This window comes from Podarcis raffonei, chromosome 2 (assembly GCF_027172205.1).
Source record: "Podarcis raffonei isolate rPodRaf1 chromosome 2, rPodRaf1.pri, whole genome shotgun sequence".
Classification (NCBI taxonomy): Eukaryota; Metazoa; Chordata; class Lepidosauria; order Squamata; family Lacertidae; genus Podarcis; species Podarcis raffonei.
In genome coordinates this window covers 41,651,459-41,678,312 of record NC_070603.1, presented here as the reverse complement: position 1 = coordinate 41,678,312, position 26,854 = coordinate 41,651,459, and the positions used below count along the sequence as shown (strand labels likewise).

The window sequence follows — 26,854 nt, the reverse complement described above, 5'->3', positions numbered from 1 at the left end:
TATAACAAGGCCTTTGGCCTTTAACTATCTGTGGCCTTTTATAAGTGGATGGAATGTTTTTAATGTTTTGGTTTTAATGTGTCTATATGGGTGTTGTTTGCTTGTATGTAAGTTGCTTTAGGTTGCCTTGAGAACAAGAGAAAGGGACAGCTGTCACTGTCACCTACATGCCTTGACCGTAGGCTTCCTGGAAGCATCTGGTTGACCATTCTTGGAAACAGGATGCTGGAGTTGGTAGATTTCTGGTCTAATCCAGGAAGGACCTCTTTTATGTTGCTTAACATCTTCATATTGAAACCACGGCAGGGCAGCAGCCGTAACATTTCAAGCTCAGGGCTAAGGTGTGACCTTAAGAGTGAGATCAAAAATGAAAAAGCTCATAGCTCCCAAACTGTAGTCATTGCCCAGCCATTGGCTCACCCTGTGAGTCACTTCTATCCAGACTGGATTTGCAACATCCCATGGATAATGTGGTTCCTTTTCCAAGGTCTTATCCAAAGCTAAATAACATGAAAAGAGAACTGATTTTAATCTTACATAAAAAGAGCCTGTTGGGTCAGGTCAATGGTCTATCTAATCCAGCTTCCTGTTTTCACAGTGGCCAACCAGATGCCTGTGGGAAACCTGCTAGCAGGAGTTCAGCACAAAAACACTCATTCCTCCTGTGATTTCCAACAACTGGTATACAGAGGCACACTGCCTCTGAGAATGGAGTTGGAGCATGGCCATCATGCCTAGAAGCCATTGATAGCCTTATCCTTCATGAATTTGCCCCATCATTTTAAAAAGACACCCTAGTTATTGACCATCACTGACTACTGTAAGTGCTGGTGCCGGGCTATTTTGCGCCTTAGGCAAGACTAACTACTTGCACACCCCCCACCCCCCAAATTGCTAACTTGAATTTTCAAAAAACGGATGTCTTGCAGAAAAAAGAAAAGCGAAAACCTTGAAACTGTGAAATTTATTTTAAATTGCAAGAATAAGTAATACAACAATCATTGATTATTTTTCTCATATGCAGAAGACAATGTTTTAGCACACAGATCATTTTGAATAATCTTGTGAATTGTGATGTTAAAATTTAAGTCTCTTAAAAGTTTCAATTTCAGGCACATCAATATCTCACTTTGTGTGCTGTGGCCTTTGCAAATTTTGTCACCGATTCCTTCTGGTCAAGTGGTGATGCTTGGGCATGTTCAGCTAATATAGCTGGGAAGTCAACTAGTCTCTTTCACAGTATTGTTGAGCATTAAAAGATTGCATCTGAGAAAAGCCTGCTGGAATAAGATCACATTTGCTGCTCAGATAATAAAAGTGGGCAGGGAATATATAGCATTTCATGTATCTCTCTTGGCTGTTCCAGATTTGGTCCCCACGACCTCCAATGGTGAAGGGAACCAGAGAAAGGCTGCAGAGGTTGGTTGAAGTGCATAACTCCAAGGCACACAGGGGAGAATTATTTTTTAATAAGTCTATAAAAATGTGGGTAAAAGAATAGGTAGAAACAAATAATTCAGAAATAAGGTGATGAGAATCACAATCAAAAAAAGGTCTGCCTCTCATTATGAAATACAAAGATTTGGAAATTCTAAAAAGAGAGTTTGATAGCATCAGCATGTGAGAGTAACAAGAACAACCAGCAACAAATCTAGAATATAAAAGCCTTGAGAATATTTGGGAAGCAGGTAGAAGTTGTGTGCAGAGAGGTTCTGTTTTCCCTGCAGCCAGAGAAAGCTGCAACAAAGATCTTAACCAGATAAGACTGTGATTGTACAGACAAATAGCTTAAGCGGACAAATTGTTCCCAAGTGGATTCCAATTGAGTGCTAAAAAAACATTTTGCAAGCCCTTAGGCATTTATTTCTAACTGGACATGCTGCTCTTCGCTTCCCCAACTAAAATAGGGATTTAATTCATTAACCTTGCATCAGGCTTGGCATCTGTATTATCTAGAAGCCCAGTTTGCATGAAATGCTAAGCCAAACCATGGTTTAGTGCAAGCCAATGTGTCAGTTGCAGGAGTGAACATCATAAACTCTGTGTACCTCTCCCAGTTCCTCCTGTTGTTGTGCTATCAAGGTCTAAGACATGGTTTGGCTTAGCATCACGTCCAAGCCTTGGCACGTCGTTTATCTCCCCTAGACAAACCACAAGGAGTTAAAAGAAAACAAAAGAAAAAAAACCCACCCCAACAATCTTGGCTATCAGCTCATATTGGACACAACCCTAAGCCAAGCCATGGTTTATCCCTGGGTAGTAAGGCAGTAGCAGAACTATAGGAGTGCAGGAACAGCCCATGTGCCCAGCCATGTAAGCAAGCAAGCATTTTTAGCAATATAATTGAGTGGGAAACTGTAAGAGGAGAAACTGTCAAACAACGCCCATCTCTAATTTGCTGCTTCAAATACCCACTTTAAAAAAACCTATTTTCTTAGCCCCTCCATATGCACCCCCCAGGAGCACCAAGCCTCATTTAAATGTGCAAATAGCCCCTTGGCTTAGGAAGAAAATATCTTGTCGGATGCCACCCTGAGACTAATTTGCAATTGTGACATTTGTAAATCATTATGTCTGCATTTGAACCATCCAGAGAATGGGTGGGGTGACTCTATTGGGGAGGGGACAGTATAGGAGGCAGTCTTTACTGACAGGTGGGATTTCTAGCCCTTGCAGAAAAGTTAAGAGAGCTGGAACATCCTCACCAATCCCTAAATCCCCAAACTGGACATGGAACTGCAGTGGTTGTGCATGAGCTCTTCTCTCATCATTCTGGAAATATCCCGGGGCTTAGAGGAATAGGGGATTTTTCTGGCTGAGTGGGAAGTGTAGAACAGCTTGATTCTTACCCAGCCAACAGGGGGAGCTACCATGTGTTTTTGCTGCCCTTGCTCCCTTTAAAAGTGAAGGAAGCCTGATCACTGCCTTCTGGTACATTGTCTAAATAAGACCCTATTCCCCTTTCCCCTAAGGTTGCTTTGGGGCATTGCTTAGTTCCTAAAGTCACCACAAGGACAAGGAAAGGATTTGCTTGACTTTCTCTAAACCTAATCATTCAGAGTAAGCATCTGATTTGCAATGTGTACATACATTCTCCAGTTACCTATTTTGTGAAAAGGGAAGGCAGCAAATGTGTGTTTGTTTGTTTGTTTGTTTGTTTGTTTTTAAAAAGTGATGCTGTCTTTTAATTGCATTTTCCTATTTGCTAAAATATTGTAAAAAAGAGAAAGTAGATCTTTAAAGAAAAAAGAATTGGCCAGCACCACCAACAAAGTGGACCCAAAAGAAAATAAGGCTCTCGCCAATGGGAGAGAAGCCAGTCTGATCTGTTACAGGAATCATGAAGTATGGGGAGGAGCCTCTTGTGAGACTTTCTCATTTCAAAACACTTAAAACCATACAACTTTTAGAAGACGTCTGAAGGTAGCCCTGTATAGGGAATTTTCTAATGTTGGATGTTTTATTATGTTTTTAATAGTTGTTGGAAGCTGCCCAGAGTGGCTGGGACAATCCAGTCGGCAGAGTATATTATTATTATTGTTATTATTATTACACTTGTGAGATGTAGACTCACCACCCCAAAGCAAGCTGCTCCACTCTTCTGGAATTGTTTCCTCCCCAACTCCTGTGGGTTCCCTGTGTTCCCTTGAACAAAATGGAACAGCTACAGAAGCAGTTGTTCAGCAGCAGCATGTTTACCAGAGCCATCATAATTCAGCAGCTAAGGAGGAAAGCCATAATTGCATCACGTCCGGCCTTCCAAGGGAATGGTACATGGGAGCGATAGGATGTAACTCTGCTCCTCCTGGGCCTCTTCCAGCCTTTACTCTTTACTTGTTTCTATTTTTTATTAAATGTGCCAATGGCATTCATTCTCTTTTTTTGGAAGTTACTGTAATGGTAAGAGTATTTCTTAGCAAGTCCAATTCTTCCACGGGGCATCATAAAACACAGCAGGCTAACAAGCATAATTGCCAATGAGTGCTGGCTGGAGGCCAGGCCAACCCAGCGGCAGGATTTTCAGAAGCTGGGCATTCAGGGACAGGGTGAAGACAATGGTTTCTAATCCATCCATCTCCACTCCTAATGAAATTAGAGCCTGTATGAGCTGCTGTTCCAATGGTGCCAGCCAGCATGGTTTGCAGGGCCTGGTTTCTGCATACAGGTGCACAGTGAAGGCAGGAAATAAGCAGCTACAAGAGTGTCTGCTTTGGATCTAAAGCAGCTAGGATGTGTTGTAATGTGTGGTAGAGGACAATGGTGGCAGAACCCCAGACACAACCAAAGCCCTGCGAGTTGGCACATAGAGCAGCTTCCCAGTGATTACTTGAGCGATAAGGAAGCAGAAACCTTGCTGCATTCCAAACCCTAACCCAGGATTAGAAACAGGAGAGGAGGCGAGATGCAGACAGCTTTTCTGCCAGGCTGGATACTTTATACTGTTTTATGAGTGCTTTGTGTACGCGGTTTAGATGTTTTCTAAGATGGAGCGTGCATCTATAGGCAGGAATTCAATCACTACGGCTGGGGAAGGAAACTTGTGGCCTTCCTGATGTTGCTGGATTATAACTCCCTGCAACCAGCATTGCTGACGGTCAGGGATGATAGGGGCTGTCGTCCGGCAGAACCTGGGGCCCCACAAGTTCCCCACCTATGGACAAAAACCAGGCAGGCAGGGCAAGAATGGATGACACCAGAGTTTGCGTAAGAGAAGGTGAAGTTCTACTCTTGTTGTTACTTCTCTTACTTTCTTGTGGGCAGAATAGAACAACAAACTTTGGCTACAGCTTTTTGCTACGGTGTTATCAATGGGACTTTTAACCTTGACTAATTGTATCGGAATTGTTGTTTCCTGGTCTGTAGCACTGATAACAAATCCTACCCATTGTGTATGGCCTATTGTGCTAGGACTGAATTTAGTAGGCTAGGTTTGGTTGGTGTGTGTGCATGTGTTGGAGGAGAACCTGACTCACATTTGCTCTGGGATCTATAAATCCTCTCCCCAGCTCTATGCCAAAGGGAGGGAAAAATCAACATTTTGATTGGCCCAGGTCCTAACATATTTTCTCCTCCCTTCCTCCTATGCCTGGAATGGTTTTAAAACTTTTAAAATTGATTGGGTAGCATTTCCTTTGCTAAAGAAGCTACTTCTTACTTCAAGTGACTGGTTTGTTGCTTTGGGATTGAAGGGCACCTGTTTAAGACCCAGCAGACTTCGTAATATTGGTAAAAGAAACCAACATGTATTACGTAATTTACTTTAAAGTTTTATCACAAAATAAAAGCAAATAACTCTTCTTTCTTCTCAATTGCCATAGACGTAGCACACAGATAAACCTCTGGGATAGCTCAGTTGGTAGAGCCTGAGACTCTTAATCTCAGGGTCGTTGGTTTGAGCCCCACACTGAAGCAAAAGATTCCTGCATTGCAGGGGGTTGGATGAAATGACCCTCTATTATTATTCTATTAACAATATTCTATTATTATTCTATTTCAATAAGAGATAGTTTGGCAGTCCACATTAGAGTTATGACCACTTAACACACACACACACACACACACACACACACACACACAGAGCAAGAAGCTACATTGTAATTCTTAGGACTGAAATGTGATAATTAAGCAAATATAATGCCTTAATCTCCAGCCAGCTGTATCAGGTAAACAAAGGAATAGGAGTTTTCTCTTCCAAACCAAAGTGAGAAACAATGAGCCATGAGACCTTCATGATCACCTAGGAAGTCCAGGTGTGGATTTGCAGTGTTTGTTGGACATAGATGCATCTGTCAATTTTGATGTATCTTCATTTCTCATTTATTTATGAATGAATGAATGAATGAATGAATTGGTTCCTATGAAGCATCCAGAGGTGATGCCACAATACAGTAAAACCATATATAAAGCACTTGCATATATGAAAACAGTTTCGACAATTGCATATATAAAAGCAATTTCACATCCAATACAGATACTGATTAGGATTATAAAAAAAAAAACCCCACACCTTCGCTTAGAAGGCTTGTTGAAAGAGGAACTGGCACCAAAAGGACAGTAAGAGCAGCACCTGTCTTCTTTGTAAGCCAGGACCTAAATGAATGGGTGTAGATAACTGTTTTCATCCAAGAGTACTTGCAGTTGTTGCGCCACAACCCTCTTGATCATACTGGATTATTGCGAAAAACAAAATCCTGGTGACTTGGTTGACATCAGAATTTTCTGTGGGAAAGAAAATTGGAGCCTTGTGTAGCTCAGATTTAATTGATAAATTGTGATTTTGAATTGGTACAAACAATTTATATGCTTAAAATGTGTCTTGTGTTTTCCATGAGAAAACAGAAACTCATGTATTCATGCTAACTTGTTATACTACTTTGGTTGGCCCTGCCAAAGATTTTCAGCTACAAGTTTTCTTGTATTATTTCCTTCTATACTCTGAATAGCAGGGATGACAACTTGGGGGCTTAGGACACGCTTAAGGTGTTCTCAGGTTTGCTCAGATTTATTAAGGACAAGTATGTATCACTTTTGTCAAGGGTAATCCTAAATGTGTGCCACTGTTCACTGGCAGAAACATTCCTTTTCTCTCTTTTTTTTTTTTGGTCTCCTTTCTTTTCAGCTTGCAACTGCAACCTGCATGCCAGAAGGTGCCGTTTTAATATGGAACTCTACAAATTATCTGGTCGCAAGAGTGGAGGTGTCTGCCTTAATTGCCGCCACAACACAGCAGGTCGTCACTGTCACTACTGTAAGGAGGGGTACTATCGGGACATGACCAAACCAATCACCCACAGGAAAGCATGCAAAGGTATGTGTGTCAGGGTAGCAGAAGCCAGGGGAACAGCAACAGGTTTACTAATGCCTTTCCTTCTCTGCCCTATCTGTAAGTGTTTTCTTTCCAACAGTCTTTGGTATGTTTATTCAGAACTAAGCTCCACTGAGTCCAATGGGGCACATATTTCTGGGTAAATGTTCATAAGATGGCAGACTTATTGTCTGCTTCTAGCCTATTTATATTCAGAATTACAAATTGCATCGAATTCTCTGGACTCTTTTGCCTCTCCTCTTTTTCTTCTTTACAGCCACACTCATGGGTTGAGAGTGGGGGAATTAAAGAAAAAAGCCAGGCACAAACAGAGCAATCACACCTCTTCAGAGCCTGATTTGTGTCTACACAGCTGGTCTTACGGTACTGGTAAAGGAGCTACGGCTCATAAACTTGGATATACTATCCATTACTGAGCTTACTATAAAGAACTGAAGCTGAAAAAGTGAGTTGCTTATTCTACACTGATCCCTATATGTGGCAGCTTAGGCTTGCAACACTTGGAAGAAAGGGTCTTAAGTGGGGGGGCTTTTGAACACAAACTACACGTTTGTAGCAGTCTATCATGGGAAAGAAGACATATATTGCATGAAAGGAGGAAACATACTAATATCCTAATTTTAAAATGGTTCCTACAACTTTCCCCCCCTGCCTGGCATGCCGAAAAAAGTGTAGCTATCTAATGATGACAGTGTTAGGTAGACACTGTTTTTGCAGGACCTGGATCTTGGAGTCCTCAGGGCCGGCTTGTCCAGATGTACATTCTCAAAAGTAGGGATGCACTTGGGTAATGTTAGTCTTTGAACTTAATAGTCTTAGGTGCCTAACCCTCCCCCCCCTCATTTTTTGTAATGTGTGTTACTTCAATGATTTCACAATTTGAGAAGCCTGCCGTTCTGCATTTGGAAGCCATCCTATTCATTCTACTGAACAGGGCCCTGGATCTCTGCTCCCAGAGTCTTGTCATGATAGCACCATTGCTTGAAAATCTTTGAACTATTTTTGTTCCTCTTTAAGTAAGCAGCACAGCCCCTTTTGCAAGCTTGGAGTGTTATTCTGGTTAGAAAAAAACACACAGAATCATTTCATGGTTTTAATTCTGGGTGTCACTGGTGAAGCTGTGGTTATTGATTGATTCTGGTGTGGGGAATCCTAGGCCACAATACACCTCTCCCTCTCCTACACTGCCCATGCAGGCTGTCCATCAATATGGCACCTGAGGATTATTCTGCTCTCTAGTTCTGGCTGGCTCTGTGACCAAGAATCACAGTAGTAGTGATAGCAGCAGCAGCAGCAGCAGCAGCAGCAGCAGCAGCAGCTTCTCCCTACCTTTGTGTTCTCAACAGTGCTTTCTTCCAGTTTTTCCCTACTTTTGTTCAGGATTGGGATGATTCATTACTGTCAGAAGCTAGAGCTGGAATCTTACTCCTGAGAGAAACAAACAATTCAGTTCCGAACCTCCCCCCCTCTCTCTCTTTGCCTGTTGGGCTGTGGGAGAATTGGAGCAGCCCAAGGGATTGACCCCAGCTCCGCTTCCATGGGAGATGTGTGAGCTTGTGCAAACCTTTACAGACCTCCCTCCCCTTTGAAAGGTATGGAATTTAGCTGTATGAGAAGCTGGTCCTGCAACTGCTATTACAGGAAAGAGATCTGGGCAGTTCAGTTCTGAAAGCTCCACTTGTCTGGACTATGTGCTATGTCCAAGAAACCATAATGCTTTCAGGATTTTTTTTAAAGGGGGGGGGGAGAGATCAGAAGTCTGTTTTGTTCAACTTGTCACAGCTTATCAGCCTTTCCCCCTCCTTTTCGCTCCCCCCTCCTCACCATTCCCGCCCTTCAAACGCATAAGCACAGGCACACATGCAGAAACGTTGAATGGCTCAGAGCAGCTATTCAGAACACGTGTGACTAGACAAGTAAAAACAAAGAAGTGGAAAAGGGACCTCAGACATAGGAGAAGAAAGACAAAGGTGTGAATGGATTGTTGAGGTTATTCAGATCAGCATATGGGCCTCTCACATCAAAACAAAAGCTCGCCTTCCCTCCCCTTCCCACAGGTGTGCATACCAGCAAACACTGGGCTCCATTCAATAGGCTTAGTATCTGGGAAGACAAAGACTATTTCTTTTGCAAATACACATAGACACAGATCTACCATGCATGCACACAGAGAGACAAATATATCCCTAATCCATATGAAAACAGCTTTATTATCTGGACAAAATAATAGAAAGCTAAAAGTTTTCTTCATTGAGTGGCTCATCATTCAGTGCTTGGCAAAATCCTACAAAGCAAAGGAAGTTTATTTACAATCAAGGATTTTATTTATCCATTACTAAGTTTCTACTCCAGATTCATTTTCCAAGATGATATAAAAATGTGCAGTTGCAAATATGAAAACTGGAGTTCAGTGGAAAAGAAACAGGAACTTAAAAGACAATGGCAGCCAAGCCATTCCTACAAAGCCTTTGGGGCAACCCAGATAATAATAATAACAATAATGATAACAATGATGATGATGATGATAATTTATTCCTGTCAACAGGAGGATTTATACAAAATCTATTTATCTACCTATGTGCTCCATCTTTTAAAATTTGAATGTTTGCTATGCATTAGATGCAAAATCTGTTCAGCATCAACAGAAGAGATAAAAGGCTAGATAAGGCAATGCTACCCACACTAAAGTTAAGCATGTTCTGTCATGTAAATGAATGCAAAAGTGAAGGGGAAGGAGGCTGTTGATCAGTGCATTCAGAAGGTTCCTGGTTTAATCCCTGGCATCTAGGCATCTCTACATAGGGCTGGAAAAGATTCCTTACCTGAAATCATGGAGAGCTGCTTCCTGTCAGTACTAACAGTACATGACTAGATGGACTAATGGTCTGACTTGGTATAAGATAGCACCCTATGTTCCTAAGGAGGAGTGAGGTATGGGAGGTAAATTAGGAATGTGTTTTTGTGTATAGTAGAGACAGGGAACTGTGAACAGGGAAACTGCAAGAAACTTGCATGCTGGAAGCTCCTCTGAGACACCCCCACCCCCGTCTCAGAGCTTTTAGCAGATGTTGCCTTTTGCTTTTAAAATGTTATATTTGGAACCAGGAGGGCTAGAAGTGAAAGTTGAGAATCTCAGGAATATGACAATAGAAGCCAATATTTGAAATTCATGGAATAACTGCAGCCATATACAGTGCCCCAGCTTATGCTCTCCAATCTCTCTCTCTCTCTCTGCTGTGGGCAAGGCCTTGCATTTCAGCTAAGTGTATGTCTGTGGGAGGCAGATGTATTGTGCACCCACCTCATTCATCTGATAGAAAGGAAACATGCCCAACTAATGTGGGCCACTCAGAACAGCCTGAACCTTTTGAATAAGCTGGAATTTCAGCAGCAGGGGAGGGTGAAACAGCCACATCACTGAATGTGGGCACTAAGTAAGGGGGGGTGAGAGAAAAGATCTCTTGACATCATTGCTTGGCAGGTTTGGAATCCACAAGAGCAGGCAGATCTGAAAGAGGAAAGAAAATCAAGCCCGCAGTTGGGAGGGAAGCAACTGTGACACAACACAGTTTTAATATTTTTCAAGCTGCTCTGCTTTCCTGAGGGGGATAGCATGCTTATTGGCAAATTGCTGGCAGACCACTGGGAAAGTATGTTTGGTAATGAAGCTGACAATTTAATTCTGAGTAAGTAACTCAGCTAAGTAACAAAGGCTGCACGCAACAAAGAGAAAGCTTAAGACATGGCCCCTTTCCTAATACAGATGAAGGGGCAAGAGAGACGCAGAGAGAAAGAGGTACAAGAACTAGAGGTAAACCAACATTTCTCAGAATATTTTTTTTAAAAAAGAAAACACCCCCCCCCCAACACACACAAATAAGGAAATACAGTGGTTCCTTGGTTCTCGAACTCAATCCGTTCCAGGAGTCTGTTCGGCTCCCGAAATTGTTTGAAAACAAAGGCGTGGGTTCTAATTGGCTGCAGAAGCTTTTTGCACTCAAGCGGAAACTGCATCGGACGTTCGGCTTCTGAGAAACATTCGCAAACTGGAACACTTACTTCTGGGTTTGCGGCCTTCGGGCACCGATTGGTTCGACAACTAAGCCATTCGAGAACCAAGGTACCACTGTATCTGCAGAATTTTCTGTGGCTATGGGTTTTCCCCACCATTTATTTAGTGACATTCCCCACCTGCCAATGCCCACAGAACTACCATAGGTCTAGGTCGTTGTTGAGGATGCAAAATGTTGACTAGGCTGACAACTGGGCTCGAATAAGCATATGGCTGCCTCAAGGACTTGGCACTTCTTCAAGCAAAACAAGATTTGGATCTTGGATTTGGATGTCATACATCTACTACCAGCTAGAATCAGGTTCAGAGGGAAAACAGCACCCATATCTTCGGAAATCTTCAGGAAGATAGCAGGTTCATTGGCTTCCTGCTATACACCATCAGAACAACAATATACCACTAGTCCCTCTAACTCAGTGCACCTAAATCTGTTATAGGGATTCCCTCAACCCTCTGGAGCTTATTTGGGAAGGGTGCAGTGTGCATGTGGGGGGAGGAGAGAGGGTGGACACCTATTGCACAAGTGGAAATCCTTGCACGGACAGAATGTGGTCATTGAATATTGCCCAGACACCTTTGATTTCCTTTGTCTTTTGTAGAATTAATTAGATTATCCATAATCCTTGGGTTGTTTTTTCTCTTCATTTGTGAGGGTTTTTAGAAATGTTGGTGTAGGATTTAAAATTTTAATTGCATTTTACTGGTTGATTATTTAATTTTTGCAAACTACTCTGGATTCTATTTACAAGAAGGTCAGTTTAGAAGCTCCATAGCTAAATAAAACATTTGCCTCTTAGCTTCCTTGATTTTAAGGAACCACTTCTAAAGTACTGTACTCAAAGTTTCTGTTGAATGGTTTGCTTATTAATGTCCTCATAAAAGTGGGCTTAATTTCATTCATTTGCTTTAAAAAGTAGTACCCTTCTCTCCTCCTCTGAAAAAAAATTATCAGTGCTGCCCAATATCCATTTTTCCACTGACACAACAGCAACCTTGTTTTTTTCCTGCTTACCCTAATAGAAACCTATTTACATTTGACTGTGCATTGAATGTTGCTAGTATTACAATTTTCAACTGACATTCTCTCTTCTAGATGGACTGCAAAGAATTCAAGTTGTTTCATTTTGTTCCTTTAAAAAACAATGATGTCATGTTTGTGCAAGATTTCCAAAACTCTGCTTAGTTTTGTTTAGTTTTTAACTAAGCAGGTGGAAACTATTCAGCATGGGCCAGGTTAATGTGGTGGCTAGTGCAATGGGGATCAGCACTTAAAACTTGTCTGTGGCCCAGTGAAACAAAAGTCTCGTCCCAACATAACCTGTGCTCCTGACTCTATGGATGTGATTAAATTTCCATGCAGTGGGACAGACATTATAAAACATAGATCTTAGTCATGCTGTACCACCCAGGGCCTGATGACTGATGAAGGATAGAGCACTGAACATTAGACTGCAAGAGTTGTGGGGGACCCCTATACTTTGCTAATTCAGAGTCTGACACTGCATCGCTCAAGTTCCATCAGCCGCAGAATATTTAATCCATAACTATAAAAACCGTAACTAAATGTTTGTCTCCTTTACATCCGGCTGACTGTTTGCTTTGTGAATATTGTTTTGTGAAGTTTGCCAAGAGTCTGGAAAATATTTTCTGTTGAAGTTTATGATTCGGCGTATGAACCTCCCTTGATTTCAGAATGTGAGAGCAACACGTTGGTGGATTTTTCTTCCCTTTTAGCCATGTGAGCCACAGCAAACACATCTGTCAAGGCCAATGGATGTAAAGAGAATGCAGCGCTAGGCTACAGGTTAGAAAGCCCTGGCTCAATAGCAGCTCAACACTATTTTGCTGTGGTTTCTTGTGGTTGCTTTCTATTATTTAATGCAAACTGACTGGTGTGGTATTTTGCACGAGGGGGAATTCTTCTGAGGCATGGGCTTTGTCAAAGAGTACTCTTGTCTATCTAGGGCCCTCATCTTTTGTGCTCTTGATGTTTTGCTTTTGGGACATTTTAAAACAATCGTGCTAAAAGTTTTGTGAAAAGTTACCTTCTAACTGTCTGAGCCATATCTCTATTGATAATAGTATTAATTTCCACTTCATCAGATAATCTGCCAGATTCATAGAAATCTGCCAGATTCGTAGAAATATGAGGTTTGGACACAATTCAGATTAAGAAATTAACCCACTTTCTGCATTTGCCATCAGCTTTACCAGCAACTCATCTTCCATCCTATATAGCTGAGAATGTTTCTCCATAAGACTTGATTCTTTCAACCATTTAGTCCTGATTCATTTGCACTTGCATTTAATACATTTAAATCAATGCATCTAATGAAATGTCAATGCCTTGTGAGAGTAAAAGTGAGTAACTGCCTGCCAAGCAAGCATGCAGCAAGGTTCATAATTCTTGCAAGTATTTGTTGGCTGATATGAAGTAACTCCTGCCATTCTGTTAAGAGGCTGTGTGGGGTGTTTGTCCATAATAATGCAATTTCATCCATTTACTCTAACAGACGTGCTGTGCTAAACTGCTTTCCTTCATCCCTGCGCTTTCCATCTGTCACTTCACCATACTATCTGAGCTGGTATTTCTGAATAGGCAATAGATTCACTGTTAAGAAAACACAGAAAGGTTGAGTTACTTTGAAGGTACACTGGAAAAGTAAATTTGATTTGTTTGTTTCTGAAGTTGTTTATGTATTTTATTTCTCCATATGTACAAACAGTTTTTCTTCCTTTTAAAAACAGATACATGATAGATGTTCAAAAATTGTTGTTGTTTGTTTTAACAAAATCCTAGTTGACAGAACGTTTAATTTCAGTTTTTGATCTGAAAGTAACATTGTAGTCTTTGTAGGTACAAATGGGAGCTCAAAAAGGAAGAACTCTTTGCTGCAAAAGCTTCATAAGTGAATGGCACATGAACATAGTAATTTCAAAAAAGATAGTTCCATGACCTTTAAAACATTAAATTAATAAAGGATAGGAAAAATAATAATCATGCAATCCCTTAATTTCAGCAGTTTTCTTTAAAAATCAGCAGGAAAAACAAACAAAAGTAAACAATTTAATGGAATGTGAACATTTTTATTGGAGGAAACAAAAGACAAATGAAATGGGTAATACTTTTCTTAAGAATCTAAAATGATCAAATTAAATAATTTTTAAATATATTGCAACTTTATCACTTATAGAATTATGCTGCTTTGTCACTTGTCTGTCCTGCTAGCTTTTTGTATAGAAAATTTTAACCGGGTACCCTCAGCTCTGCACCATTCAGAGAAGCCAATACTAAGCAAATGGAAAAAGGAAAGGAAAGGAAACCTTTTGCTAGACCAGCAAGTGTGATGAGCTCCTTACTGCAACTTGGAAAGAAGCCACACAACAGGAAAAGAGATGACAGATTGAGTAGGGATATCACATGAAGTGGCAGGGTTGGGATCATGCCAAGGCCTACTGAAGCAGCCTGGAAGCAGAAAAGGAGCCAGGCTGCTGTATGCTACTGGGTGGTCAAAGGCATAAATGAAATGCCAGTGGTTCAAGAAGGCATCATGTTTGAGAGATGGAGGATATAAATCATGTCCCATAAAATTAATGCAAGAAAGAGTTGTGTTATCACTAGAGTGGTACTACTGGGACTTAGAAATGACCCAAAACTCCTGTTCTTTCTTTCTCTCTCTCTCTCCTGGCAGCTGTCCCTGCCCCATCTCACCAAGAGGATTAATTTCTAGCATAGTTTCCAAATTAAAAGGGAAACTAACCCCAGAATCCTATACATGTCAACTTAGAAATAAATCCTATTGAGTTCAATTGGGCTTACTCCTGAGTAGGTATATTAGTGTTGCAACCTAAGTGCCTATTTTAATCTTACATTGTCTTCTCTACAGTAAAACTGTTCCTTGAACATCTACCTCAAAATAAGCAACCCTATTTTTCCGCTCTGTCTGTTCTGTTTAGAAGAATGTTTTCATGCAGAACCCTTTCTGTGTTCAAATACATTTATAGCATTGATCCAGGAATGGCGACACAACTTCTGCTACCAATCTATTCTGTTGAAGTACTGGACATGCTGTTGGGCAGCTGCCTACGTAAATATGGCACCCTATGGAAACATATGCAGTGTAGGTGGACAGTTGCAAGCACGAGACTGCTTCTTGCTGCATATGCTGAGTTGGTGCCACTAGCAAATGTTCCACATCCTGTTTACATATTATGCATTATTTGTTTGTTTATAAAAAGGGGCCTTAAAAAAAGGTAGGCTCAGATGAAGTTTTGGATTTGTGCCTTAGAAACTGGAGACAAATATGATTTTCACCTTTCGCAGCTTTCTCAAAGAGTTCCTGAAGCAGGAGGTGAAACAGGAACATTCACCTTCCTGTCCTCCTAGATAAACCATCACATTATTTTTATTTCCTCACTCCTCCATATCCGCCCCCATCTTCTTAAAAAGAGTGAGGTTGATAGGGAAGTTCCAAATGACCTTTCTATGTAAAACCTGTTTTGCTGTATAATATATTTGGAGTTGGTTCCATAAGCCCCTTTGATTAATTTCAACTCTGATATTTACCAGGCTACTGATACCAATGTAATTCTATTGAAACAGAGCCGCTGTCGAGTTTTATAGTATTTCTGTAAAACTGCTCTGCACACTGGGGAAAGGATTTCCATGCTTTTGATGAAAAAATGATGAATGATATGAACCATGAATGCACTCAGGCTCCACTTGCCAATATAAACCTATTGGGGAGCAGTGGAATTTAACATATGGAAAGGCGGCAAGTTGGCTTAATGCAGGCTAAACTTTTAATTAAGGATGCCAATCTTCCTCCTAATGTCTGCTCCAGAGATTCTCAGCCAAATTTTGAGGCTTCAGCAAAGAATCATTGCTCAGCTTGCTCCCCCTGGGGAATCAATAGCTGCTGCTCCTTCTCACATGCACAGAGATTTGAGTTTTGTGAGAAGAAATAAGACCAAGCCTTAACCAGTTTTCTTCTATGAACAGCAGCATTTTGAATTATAGTGAGCTGAACCTCAGCTCACTGCATGACCATGGAGCAGTCTGCTTCCTTGGGTTTCTTTCTATGGAAAACAGAGACAAGACTGGCAGGCTCATAATTTTGATATATCCAGATCAAATACACTTTGCTCAAGTTCTTTCTTTCTTTCTTTCTTTCTTTCTTTCTGTCAAATGGCTACAACGGTCTTAAAAGAAAGCCCAACATTTAAGGGTTTATAACATTTTAAAACAAATTAGCACAGTTCACTGAGAAAAAGCTCGTGACATTACAGTATATTATATCTCCATGGTAACAAACAGCACTCCTGAAATATGCTTTCAAAAGATAAATGGCTGCAGTTAAATTTGAGGTAAGAACAAGTATTGTAGTGATCTGGTACCTTGGAAGCAATGCTTTTCCAGCCGGGTTAAAATAATTTAAAAATCCGTAATACCCACAGTTAACAGTGTTTTATTGCAATTGAAAAAGCATTGTTTCCAAGTTGTGATGTCACTACCACACTGCAACTTCTACACTGAATAACTTGGGAGTAAGTCCCATTTGCTTCAGTAGGAATTACTTGTGACTAGACAAGTAGAGGATTGCACAGCTATTCAGTGTGTTTTGTATATCATCATTGTGAAATCCCTCAGAATTGCTAACAAGCTACAGTTATATATTTGCAGTCTCTTGTCTATTTAAAGCATTTGTTGTTTTCTTTCTTCTTAGTATTTGCAACATAAAGTTGCAATATGCTTGGGGGAAAAGAAAGCTTAAAGGTAAATCATATGCAAATACAAAAATTATTTCCATAGCAATAGTAGAACAGTGCTATTTGCATAGAAAGCAGTGGTAATCAAATATGCATTATCTGTCGTAAAAGAGGGAGAAATAAACATTGCAGGAGCAATCCAGTAGATTTTAAAAGGTTGCCTATTGGATATTTTGGAGCCACAAATCATTTCTACAATAACCAGTAAATGCAACATAGGAAGCTGCCTTCTGCTCTGTATTGTGACTGGCAGCAGCAGTTTCAGGTGGTATGGGGTGGCAGGTCCATTTCAGCCTACCTGGAGATTCCAGAGATTGAATCTGGGACTTCCTGCATGACTCCCACTGATCTACAGCCCTTTCCACATCATTGTAAACTTATTTGATTTTGTTAAATGTAAATCATTAAAATCAAGTAATGGTTAATTATTTAATTGGTTCTTTTTTTTTTTACCCAGACATTCTAATCCTTTGCTTAAAAATCTCCTTGTCTCACTGCACCCCGGTCATGCCACATCCTCTTCTCTGTTTTTACTATATCATGCTTGGGGCAAAATTCTGAGTGCCCAGCAAGCACAGAGAGCCTTTTCCCAAAGCAAGCCATCTGACTTAAAAGAAGAAAGGAGCTGGTGTGAACCTCAGTCCTATGCAGGCTTACTCAGATGTAAGGCCAGTTGAATCCAGTGGGACTTACAGGCATACTAATATTGCAACTTTAGTATTGTAATTTTCCCAGTTATTTTTAAAAGTCTGGTTTCCAGTTTCCCTAAATCTGCTCCTTCAACACACTGACTTGATGGCACGAGGCCCCAGCATGCTTGAAAATGCAGGAAAGAGAAGAAAAAGAGGAGGAGGAGGAAAGAAAAAGAACTTCTGCTCTGAAAAGCACAAACAGAAAGTTGTGGGGATTTTGCCATCAATGAGCTACAGCAGCAGAGGCCCCAGCCACAGCTTCGTGAACATTAATTGAGCAAACTGAAAGTCTGTCTACATGCAGTGATAACACTACAGTGAAGTCACTCTGGTGCCAAGAATTCAATCATGCTGCAGATGTCTTGAAGCTCCAGAGAAGCCAGTGGTTTCATACACTTCCACCCAGATTACATCTAAGTCCAGTTTTGTGTCCCAGAAAGGATCATCCCGTCACTTTCCCTTTAGACTTGTTATGGTTCAGATGGTGATATTCTGGAACCTCAATTCTGGCAGGTGGTCTCTTCCCCCACAACTTATTATCCTTTGTCTCAGCAGACTGGGGACTCTGACTTTCTGTTGCTATAAAAAATACAAAGGCAGTGAATTTCCTTCTTCAGCTGAGAAAAGAGTATTACGTTTAAGTCTGCTTTCCCCTGCACTCCAGTTCAAAGATTCTAGGACATCCTCTCCTGGATTTTAGGAATTTATTAAAGCCTGTCGTATTTCCCCTTCCCTGTCAAATGTTAAAAACAGAAAGGCCTTCGGGGGGTGGGGGAACAAGGATGAGGCTTTCCGTGGTCCTTCATAAAGGCCAGAAACACATCTGGTCATAAACAGGACAAAGATTTCTTGGAACTGCATCTGACCTCCGGTGTGATTTCCAAAACATTGCGCTGACATATCTGCTAGACATCCCCTGTGACACAGCTCAGTCAAAAAATGGATGAGAACTATTCAGGGGTTCCCTGTTTTTGTGATCATATCTTGGTGCACGTGCTTGCAGCTTCTAAAGCGTAGGAGCTCTGCACTTGCACAGATGCTCTCATTTGTCATACCTTTGGTATTTGGCTTCAGGAAATAAGATTATTTCACAGATGAAAATGTAAACAGGGCCCAAATCAGCCACTGCCCAAGAAGAGCTGTGGTAGAGAAGGGAGGAGAAATGCAAAGGGATAGTTGTGGTCTCTTGATCAGAAAATCTGCTTGTTTATTCCTACATGCTGGGGACTGTTTTCCTGCTCATCGTATTTAGCTGCTTCAGATAGATGATCAAACCTTGGTTCAAAATTTCTCTGATTTTGTGGGCTTCAGAAGTGTTGCTTCATATCACCTTGTGGAATAAAGTTATCAACTGAACAAAATTGAATCACTGATTAAAAACAGCAGCAGCAGCAGCAATGCAAACTCAAATGGCAACATCATATGTCATCACAATGCAAGCCACCATGGCAATAACAGAAGGCAAGGTATAGTCAATCAAGGAGAATTTCTAAAGGAAAGCCACATTACAAACTACAGTATTCACCAAAGGGGTTGAAAATTCAGGTACTGCTGACCTCTGTTTCCCCCCACAAACTCTAGGAATGAACAAACCAAAAAAGTGAGCATTTTGCTGTAACAATCTTCACAAACTACCGGTGATTCTGTGTACAGTGCTGGGGCAATTTAATAATGCACAAATATGGAATCTCACATGAGGACAAATCTATTAATAGAACACAGTCATCTGAAGAATGATAATTGAGACCATTGAAATGTACAGGTCATTCAAATTAATGTACACGAGAACACTGATGTGGAATTTTAGAAGCAATGAAAAGGACTTGTGAGGAAACACATAGCAGCAGAACCTGAGCTGCAGCTCTGTGCACACTTTATTGGCAAAAGCCCCATTGAATTCAGTGGGACTTAAGGATCCATAGAATTTGGCTAATAGAATGACCCAAAGAATGGAGGAAAAGCTGGACAACCTTAACTGACTAATGTAACACTGTGTGGGCCACAATGGTTCTAACTCCTTGCGTAGTTAGGGAGTTCTGAGAGTTTGCATGTCCCCACCACTTCTGTAACACAACTTGTGAGGTGGGTTGTACATACATACAAGCATTCACCACCACCCTTTGTTGAGGAGAAAGGGTTGAATGAAAAGTGCAGAAATTAGGCTTTGGTTAATTAAACAATATATCAGCTTTTAAACTGGGAGTTTTGTTTTTGTTTGTTACTATGGTATTTTTGTGTGTGTTTTAATATTGTAAATTGCCCAGTGATCCTCAGATGAAGGGTGGTATACAAATTTAATCGATGGTGATGATGATGATGATATTGTTGCAGCTTAAACCCTTATAATTATATTATCACTAAATGAATGCAATATGCTTAGAATTCAGAATCGTTGCTCGTTTCACAGCCAGTTATACACAACTTTTTAAAAGAAATGTGTAATATACACTGTGATAAAATATAGATATGAAAATGATGCACACTAGTTGTGGTGGGGAGACTTCTATAAATAGTAAGCCATAACCATACAAAATGACACAGGATTGTTTTAGAACATGGAGACAAATCAGCACATACAAGGTATATTAATACATATACCACAAAAGCTAAAATAATGCTTACTTGTGAAAAATATGCAAGATACATTTAGGCAAATGGTCTCTGATACTGGTAAATTGTGTTTCTTGAGTTCATAAACTTTGTCTCCTTTGACAAAGTATAGCTTCCTGTGTAACAAAAAGCTGTTGATCTTAAAAGAATGTAAATTCCTTCTGTTACTCCTTCAATGTTAAATGGTCACATTCTAAATCAATATCTAGCTTGACAGAAGATTTAGTCTTTTCTGTATCTTTCAATACATTGACACACAGAGAGATTAGTGTTTGGAAATTATTGTGACATATTTAGTGAACTGGCTTGACCGACCTGTCTTTGGACAGGCATATCCCAGCATGTTCTAGCATTGTTGACAGATGGGTTCTGGGACTTCTAAATGTATGACTATGAACATCTTAGTGATAGAGATAGAAAGAGAAATAGCAGCCCTAGACCATAAACTCAAGGCTGGACTTTAATTTTATTTCCAAGTATCACATTCATTCACTATTTCTGAGCTTTGAATCACACCTCTGTGTCATTGAAAATATGAATGTTTCAAATGCAAAGCAACAAGAAAAGAAAAAAGAAGTCCACCTCAAGAGGGAAAACCTAGATTTAATCAGGGAACTGACAAAAATAAGTAAACAATGAGTACTGAATGTTCTTATACATATCTGCTGCTGAAACATATTAGATTTCCCCAACAAAGAGCCATGCAACCCCAGTAAAATACATATTCACAGATAATTTGATTGTCATGAGCTGTATCACTGGAGATTGACTAGTATGATTGACAAAGATTCAATAGCTCAAATGTCAAGCTTATCTTAAAGACTTAAATGAGAAATAATCTGAATTGTGTAGGCTCTGGTTCAGCAAACAGCTAACTCTAAATGTTGAATTAAGTTTTCAAAAGGTGAGATGAGAACATTTCATTATCATGTGAGTCCTGGCTTAGTAGGCAGCTTAACTCTAAAAGTGGAAAGAATGCAAGAATTAATGTTGACTGGTTATGATGGTTATATGTTTATTTATAGAAGAGGTGGAGCACCTCAGGTCCAGGGGGTCAAATGTGGCCCTCCAGACGTCTCTGTCTGGCCCCTGGAACTCTCCCCAGGCCACACCCATCACTGGCCCTGCTTAACATTCAGTATTTTTGCCTGGCTGGAATGTGCCCTTGAACTCTAATGCATTGTTTGTCCTGTTGGAGGATAGAGAGGAGTTTATGTCTTATGTATAGAAAGTAAAATTTACATTTGTTGCTCTGTCCATTTTTGCCTCTTGCCCCTACTGGCATGCGGCCATCAGAAGGGTCACAGAATGGAATGGGGCCCTTGGGCTGAAAAGGTTCCTTGCCACTGATATATATATATAGGAACATAGGAAGCTATCTAAAACTGAGTTGCACCATATAGCTAGATCATGTACCACAAACTGGCAGCAGCTGTTTAGGGTTTCAGACCAGGGTTTTTTTCAGCTCAATGTGGAGGTGCTGGGGATTGAACTTTGGACCTTCTAGCATGTAATGTATGCGCTCTACAACTGAGCCACAACCCTTTCCTGACTAGATTGCGAAGGCAGTATGCCTCTCGAGTGCCAGCTGCCGAAGGAAAGGAGTGGGGTTATTGCTTTCATGCCTTGCTTGCCTTCTCAAGAGGCATCTGGTTAGCTATTGACAATTTATGGCTGTCGCTTGTTGGCTAATGATGGACCATTGGTTTGATTCAGCAGAGCTCCCCCTGAATGCTCTTCAACAGGAATTTAGCCAGGAGAATTCACCACAATCCGCTGAGTTTAGTTATTGTTCCAGCTACAGAACAGGTGTTTCAATGACCTCTAGAGAGAAAAGGAAACCCTTCCTCTTCTTCTTGCTCCCACCAGCTGTGATGATTGGAGGCTGATAGTGAGGCTGGAACAGAATATTTCCTGAAGCACTGAACAAAGAGCAAACGTACAGAAATTGAATGGTGGGGAAATAATTCTAGGTGTGGCTTTAGGCAAGTCCACTCAGCAGCAGTAAATGTCTGCTTTAAAACTTTTAAATTCATTTTAGGCCACAAGTATATTAATAATCCTTGTGGTGTAATGTAGTAGCTGGCACTGATTGTCCATCATGTTGCTTTCAGATTTTCTGGGGAAAGTTGCTGTGCTTATAGAGCACTGCTATTAGAATGAGATGATACCTGCAGTCCAGGGCACTGGCTACTTCTCACCTCATTCCTATAGCTCTGCTACAAAAAATCTTGCTGTCTTTGGATACTCTTGCTAGTTGAAAATGCTTGTTCTTTTTGGAAAATCCTTCCTTCCTCTCCAGCTCCTCACCTCTGATCCTCTTGTTGTGTGTTCCCCCCACAGCATGTGATTGCCATCCCGTGGGTGCAGCTGGAAAAACCTGTAATCAAACCACAGGGCAATGTCCCTGCAAAGATGGCGTGACAGGCATCACTTGCAACCGATGTGCCAAAGGTTACCAGCAAAGCAGATCTCCCATTGCCCCCTGCATAAGTAGGTGGATGCGCTTTCCGACATTGGTACCATAACGTAATGGATCCTAAATCTGGTCTGCTTACTAACACCTGATAGACTTAATTAATATAGCTAGAGATACTGTTGGCCACTTTTCACATTGCAGTTTTCATGGGTAGTAGTTACAGGTCCACTTTGTGAACCTAAAACTTCAGGTTTTAAGGCACATTCACTTCCACCACTATTTCAACTCGCTTATTCAGTGAAAATGCACAGTGAAGAGCTGGGGCTAATAGCAAGGAAAGACATATATGAACCTGGAAACTGGGATAGGTTTAGTGAGTACACAGTAAAACTGTGTAATGTATACCCATTAAAGCTGTAATTTGTGCAGTGGCCCTGTGTGTTGTATGTCCAGGTTGCATTTTGCATGTCTCTCTGTATATAAATATATGGATGAATTATACATATATCTTATTGATCACACTAGGAAGGTGATGCGAGTACAAGTTCCCACTTAAACAAAAGGTTTCAAAGTTCAAAACATGATTTTCTGTGTTGCAGAACCATTTTTTCTAGCAATGCCAGCAATAAACTACTACTGTTCTTTAATTATGTTTGATTAAAATCATGTTTGGGCGTAGTCAATGTTTTCCTCCTAAAAGCATTAGACAGCCTGGGTACCATCATTGTTCAGAGCAACTTTCATACCAAAGCAGTTGGTTCTGTCTCTGTCATACAGAGAAAAATAAATCAAAGACCAAAGCAACTTTGAAAAGCCAAAAAGAAACTCAGAACAGCCATATAATGGCCATTACCCTGTTTCCTTAATACTAATGCAAAAATAAAATAAATAAGGTCATGGTTGAAAGAATCAAGTCTTTGAATAACTTCTCAGGATGCATTTCTGATAATCTGGAATAGTCATGAAAATTTCATACTCTTATACTGTTATGGAGTATTTATGGTCTGAAGGCATATGATGCAGGAACCTCGCTGCACCTGGCCTCTCCCTACAGCTTCTTTAAAATAAGATAAAAGATGTGAGAAACATCTGATCATGGATCCTCTTCATCACATACAGTATGAGACTCTAGAACTCACTACAAGGAACTGAAATGAGATTATTCCTAGAACCAAATATGGCTCCAGGAAATATATGCCTTTCTCTTCTCTGATGGAGTCCTGATTACATCAAAATCATCGGAGGCATTGTTATTATTCGCTATGATATTTAGATGGACATAACTAGATGTGCTTGGTGAAGGCGAACTCTAGGTTAGTGCTGCACTAAAATGTACATGCACACAGTTGCGGAACACCCTCTTTGGTCCCTGAAGGTTCATTTGCACAATCACTTTTTTTCCTGACAACTTTTGAACTTGTCTTGTGAAAACGTTCATTCCTGGAGACAGTAACAACTTTTACTTTTTCTTGTTTATCCTTCCCTTGTTTGCCTTTTCTTCTTTACCACAGAGATACCTGTTGTTCCTCCCACCACTGTAGCCAGTAGCACAGAAGAACCTGCAGGTATGTTATACTTTTGTTTTAATCCTGTTCAAATTGTCGGGGGGGGGGGATTTCCTATTCCAAAGACAAGATAGGTCTGCTGAACAAGTTATAGCAACAACAAAGTAAGCAGGACTGAAACTTATTCAAGGCTTTTTCCTGTAGGTGAGGGGGAGGTCATAAGCATAATATTTGGGTTTTTTCATTTAACAATAAAATAATTAACATTAAATGTCAAGAACGGGTTATTACCTAGCAAAAGAAATAGTGTTTGTGTAGTATTGTATAAAAAAAAGGCTCTGAGAAATAATTAAGTACATATATTTAAACTGCAAAAAGACACGAAAAAGGCAAAAAAAATGTGTGAAAAGAATGGCTAGCAATCCCAGAAGTCTTTGCTTTGAGGCTTGTGGAGAGTTGGAATTTGAGAGAAAGCTTTGGAGGGAGTGATTGTGGTAGAGTTTGGCGGATTTTGTGGAGTTTGGTACTACAGGATGCCCCCCTTGTCATTTTTTCAACATCATCCTCTAGTGATGAGGAAAACTGAGAGCCCCCATTGCCACCATTCATGCCAGTTTGGTAAGTGCTGCTGGCTTTTTAAAGGGTTTTTCAAGAGTTTCCAGAGGTTTAGAGGGTGTTTACAGGCATTTTAGATGGTGTCCCCCACTATACGTGATTTCATGTATATGTGGAGTACCTGGGAATGTAAACCCTGTGTAAGTGAGGAGATGCCTGTAATGTATTACCTTTGGTTGGGTATTTTACAGTCTTGTGGGTAGCTTGACCTGGAGCAGAACAAATTTGACAAACAGATGGAAGTAAAGAACCAGCTGTTTAAATATGCTATTATTGTATCTTTTAAGGAACATTAGCAACATCACAGTTGTGGTACTCATTTATTCTTGTCATCTGCTACTTTCAGTTTAGGCTAAAAGCTATAGAAGTGCAAGTTTTTATTCTCTTTTCACAGAAAATTATTTACAGGGTGGAGAGGGAGTAGTAAACACTCAAACTTGCAACAGTAACTCCTGGATTCCTAAATTTTTTAAAAAATATTATTTATTCATTCCCCTGCGTATATCATTTTCAATGGAACAATCCATCTTTTCAGAAGCAGATTGCAGCACAAGGCGCCTTCTCTTTAAAAGCACAAGGAAAGTTCAGCCAAACTGAACAATCTGATTGGCGGTGGGTCCCTAAGTGCATGATATCCCTTTAGTAGCAATTTTATTGACGTTTTTAAGCACCACTTTAGTCAGAGAGGATGAGCTCCCGTATTTTATCATTTTTATTTGACTGCCTAGCCCACTTGGGAGCGTGGCACCTTTCAGATTCCATCATTGCACACTTCCCCAGAAGTCCACAACACTGTCTTGGCTACATGTCACTTGGCATAAGCGCAGGTGATAGCACAGCCACCCCTAAATGCAATCTGAGGGCTGTCTGAACATTGCAATCTAAAAGAAGAAATCTGGATGGAAGTTATATGTAGCAGCCCATTGGACAGAATCACTTTGCCGCACTTCTTCAAGAGTGTGTGTGTTGTTGTGGATAGAGTGCTCTGGTCAGACTGCAACATTCAGTTTCAAATCCTCAGTCATGAAACTCGCTGGGTGACCTTGGGCCTGTCATTTATCTCGAAGTTTAATCTGCCAAACAGGGTCGTTGGAATAATAAAATGTGGGAATGAATGCCAATGTGGGGAATCAAGCTCCTTGGAGGAACGGCAGGATATAAATAAATGCTCAAGTTGAAAGTGGCTTCAAATCTGAAAGAAAAGGGAATGTATATTTTGTAGAGAAATCTCAAATGGATCACGAGCCAAGACCAGCCTTAGTGTGAAAGAGAGAAAACATTGCCATTGCTGGTTCTGCACCAGGGTTTGCTTTAGTTATATAACATCTGCATTTGACTGGAAAAGCAATTAAAATTCATTTGCTTTTATAAAATTGCTCTTTGCCAACGTTTTGAGCCAGCAGCCTCGCTGAACATTTTAAGCTGAGCAACCTGGACATTTTCTACTTCTCTCTCATTTTATAATTCTACTCCTAAACCTTGTCTTGCTGCTGGAGGGTAGCAGTGGGCATGGGATAGCCGTGTGGCTGCTTAGACAAGGATTTAGTCTCTCACGTTGGTTATTGCTGTTCACCTTCAAAAACACTTGGGAAGTTTGGGGGAGTATGATATGGTGCAGTTCATCTTTGACAGGTTACTCATCACAGGTCTTGGTAAAATTGCTTCTAGCTTTGCTGGCTTCCTGTTAGCTTCTGGGCCCAGTTAGCAGTATGAGTGATGAACTTTAAACCAGGGTACAGGCTAGGTTAACTACCCCCAGCATTTTGGAACTGAACATTTTGGATGGGTGTTGCAGTCCATCTGAAATTTTTGGAGGACAAGGTTGGGAAAAACTTTGTCTTAGGGCCTGTATATCCTACTGATTAAGCCCATTCTGTGGAATGCTTTGCCAGTTGGCTCCTTTGCTGCTGTTTTTCTGGCAGTTTTTAATACATTGCATCTCTTTCTTTCTTTCTTTCTTTCTTTCTTTTTTTTCTTTCACTTTTCACAGTATAGTGAGTAACCAAGGAGTTGGTTTCTGCTGTTTCTTTCTACAGTTATGTTCTAAGTGTAGCTGCACTGTGGGGATGTGCCTTTGTCCTAGTATTGTGCCTCTGTTAGTGGTAGTACTGCAGGTTTTATAATGATTGTGCACTGCTTTACTTGTCACTTTTGTGGTACAGAATCAATCTATAAATTGAGAAATGTTGCCCCAAAAATGTAATGGTTCCAGGGTGTGTTTTTGCTTTTGCTTGTATGTCTGTGTATGCTATATGTATGCTATATGTTGTTTGTTTGAGTCATTTCAATCTGTTTGCTATGTAAGCACTTTTCTGTGGTCTGTTTGCTCTGTTCCTAGCACATTGG

The 26,854-nt window shown here is 40.5% G+C and overlaps 2 protein-coding genes across 8 annotated transcripts in view; one reads left to right on the top strand and one right to left on the bottom strand.

The window, feature by feature from the left end:
* The window catches only part of NTN1 (netrin 1), a 129,161-nt gene that overhangs the window by 75,921 nt on the left and 26,386 nt on the right, over positions 1-26,854 (top strand). For 4 of the 6 annotated variants that reach the window (XM_053376169.1, XM_053376170.1, XM_053376171.1 and 1 more), the window contains exons 3-5: positions 6,620-6,808; positions 22,313-22,462; positions 23,900-23,953. In XM_053376169.1, coding sequence (XP_053232144.1) covers positions 6,620-6,808; positions 22,313-22,462; positions 23,900-23,953 — 393 coding nt within the window. The remainder of the gene's footprint in view (positions 1-6,619; positions 6,809-22,312; positions 22,463-23,899; positions 23,954-26,854) is intronic. The other 2 variants (XM_053376173.1, XM_053376172.1) reach the window with 1 other exon arrangement.
* STX8 (syntaxin 8) overlaps positions 17,545-26,854 on the bottom strand; it is a 114,844-nt gene continuing 105,534 nt past the window's right edge. The window contains exon 8 of one of the 2 annotated variants that reach the window (XM_053376177.1): positions 17,545-17,938. In XM_053376177.1, coding sequence (XP_053232152.1) covers positions 17,802-17,938 — 137 coding nt within the window. In that variant the 3' untranslated portion in view covers positions 17,545-17,801. The remainder of the gene's footprint in view (positions 17,939-26,854) is intronic. The other variant, XM_053376174.1, reaches the window with a different exon arrangement.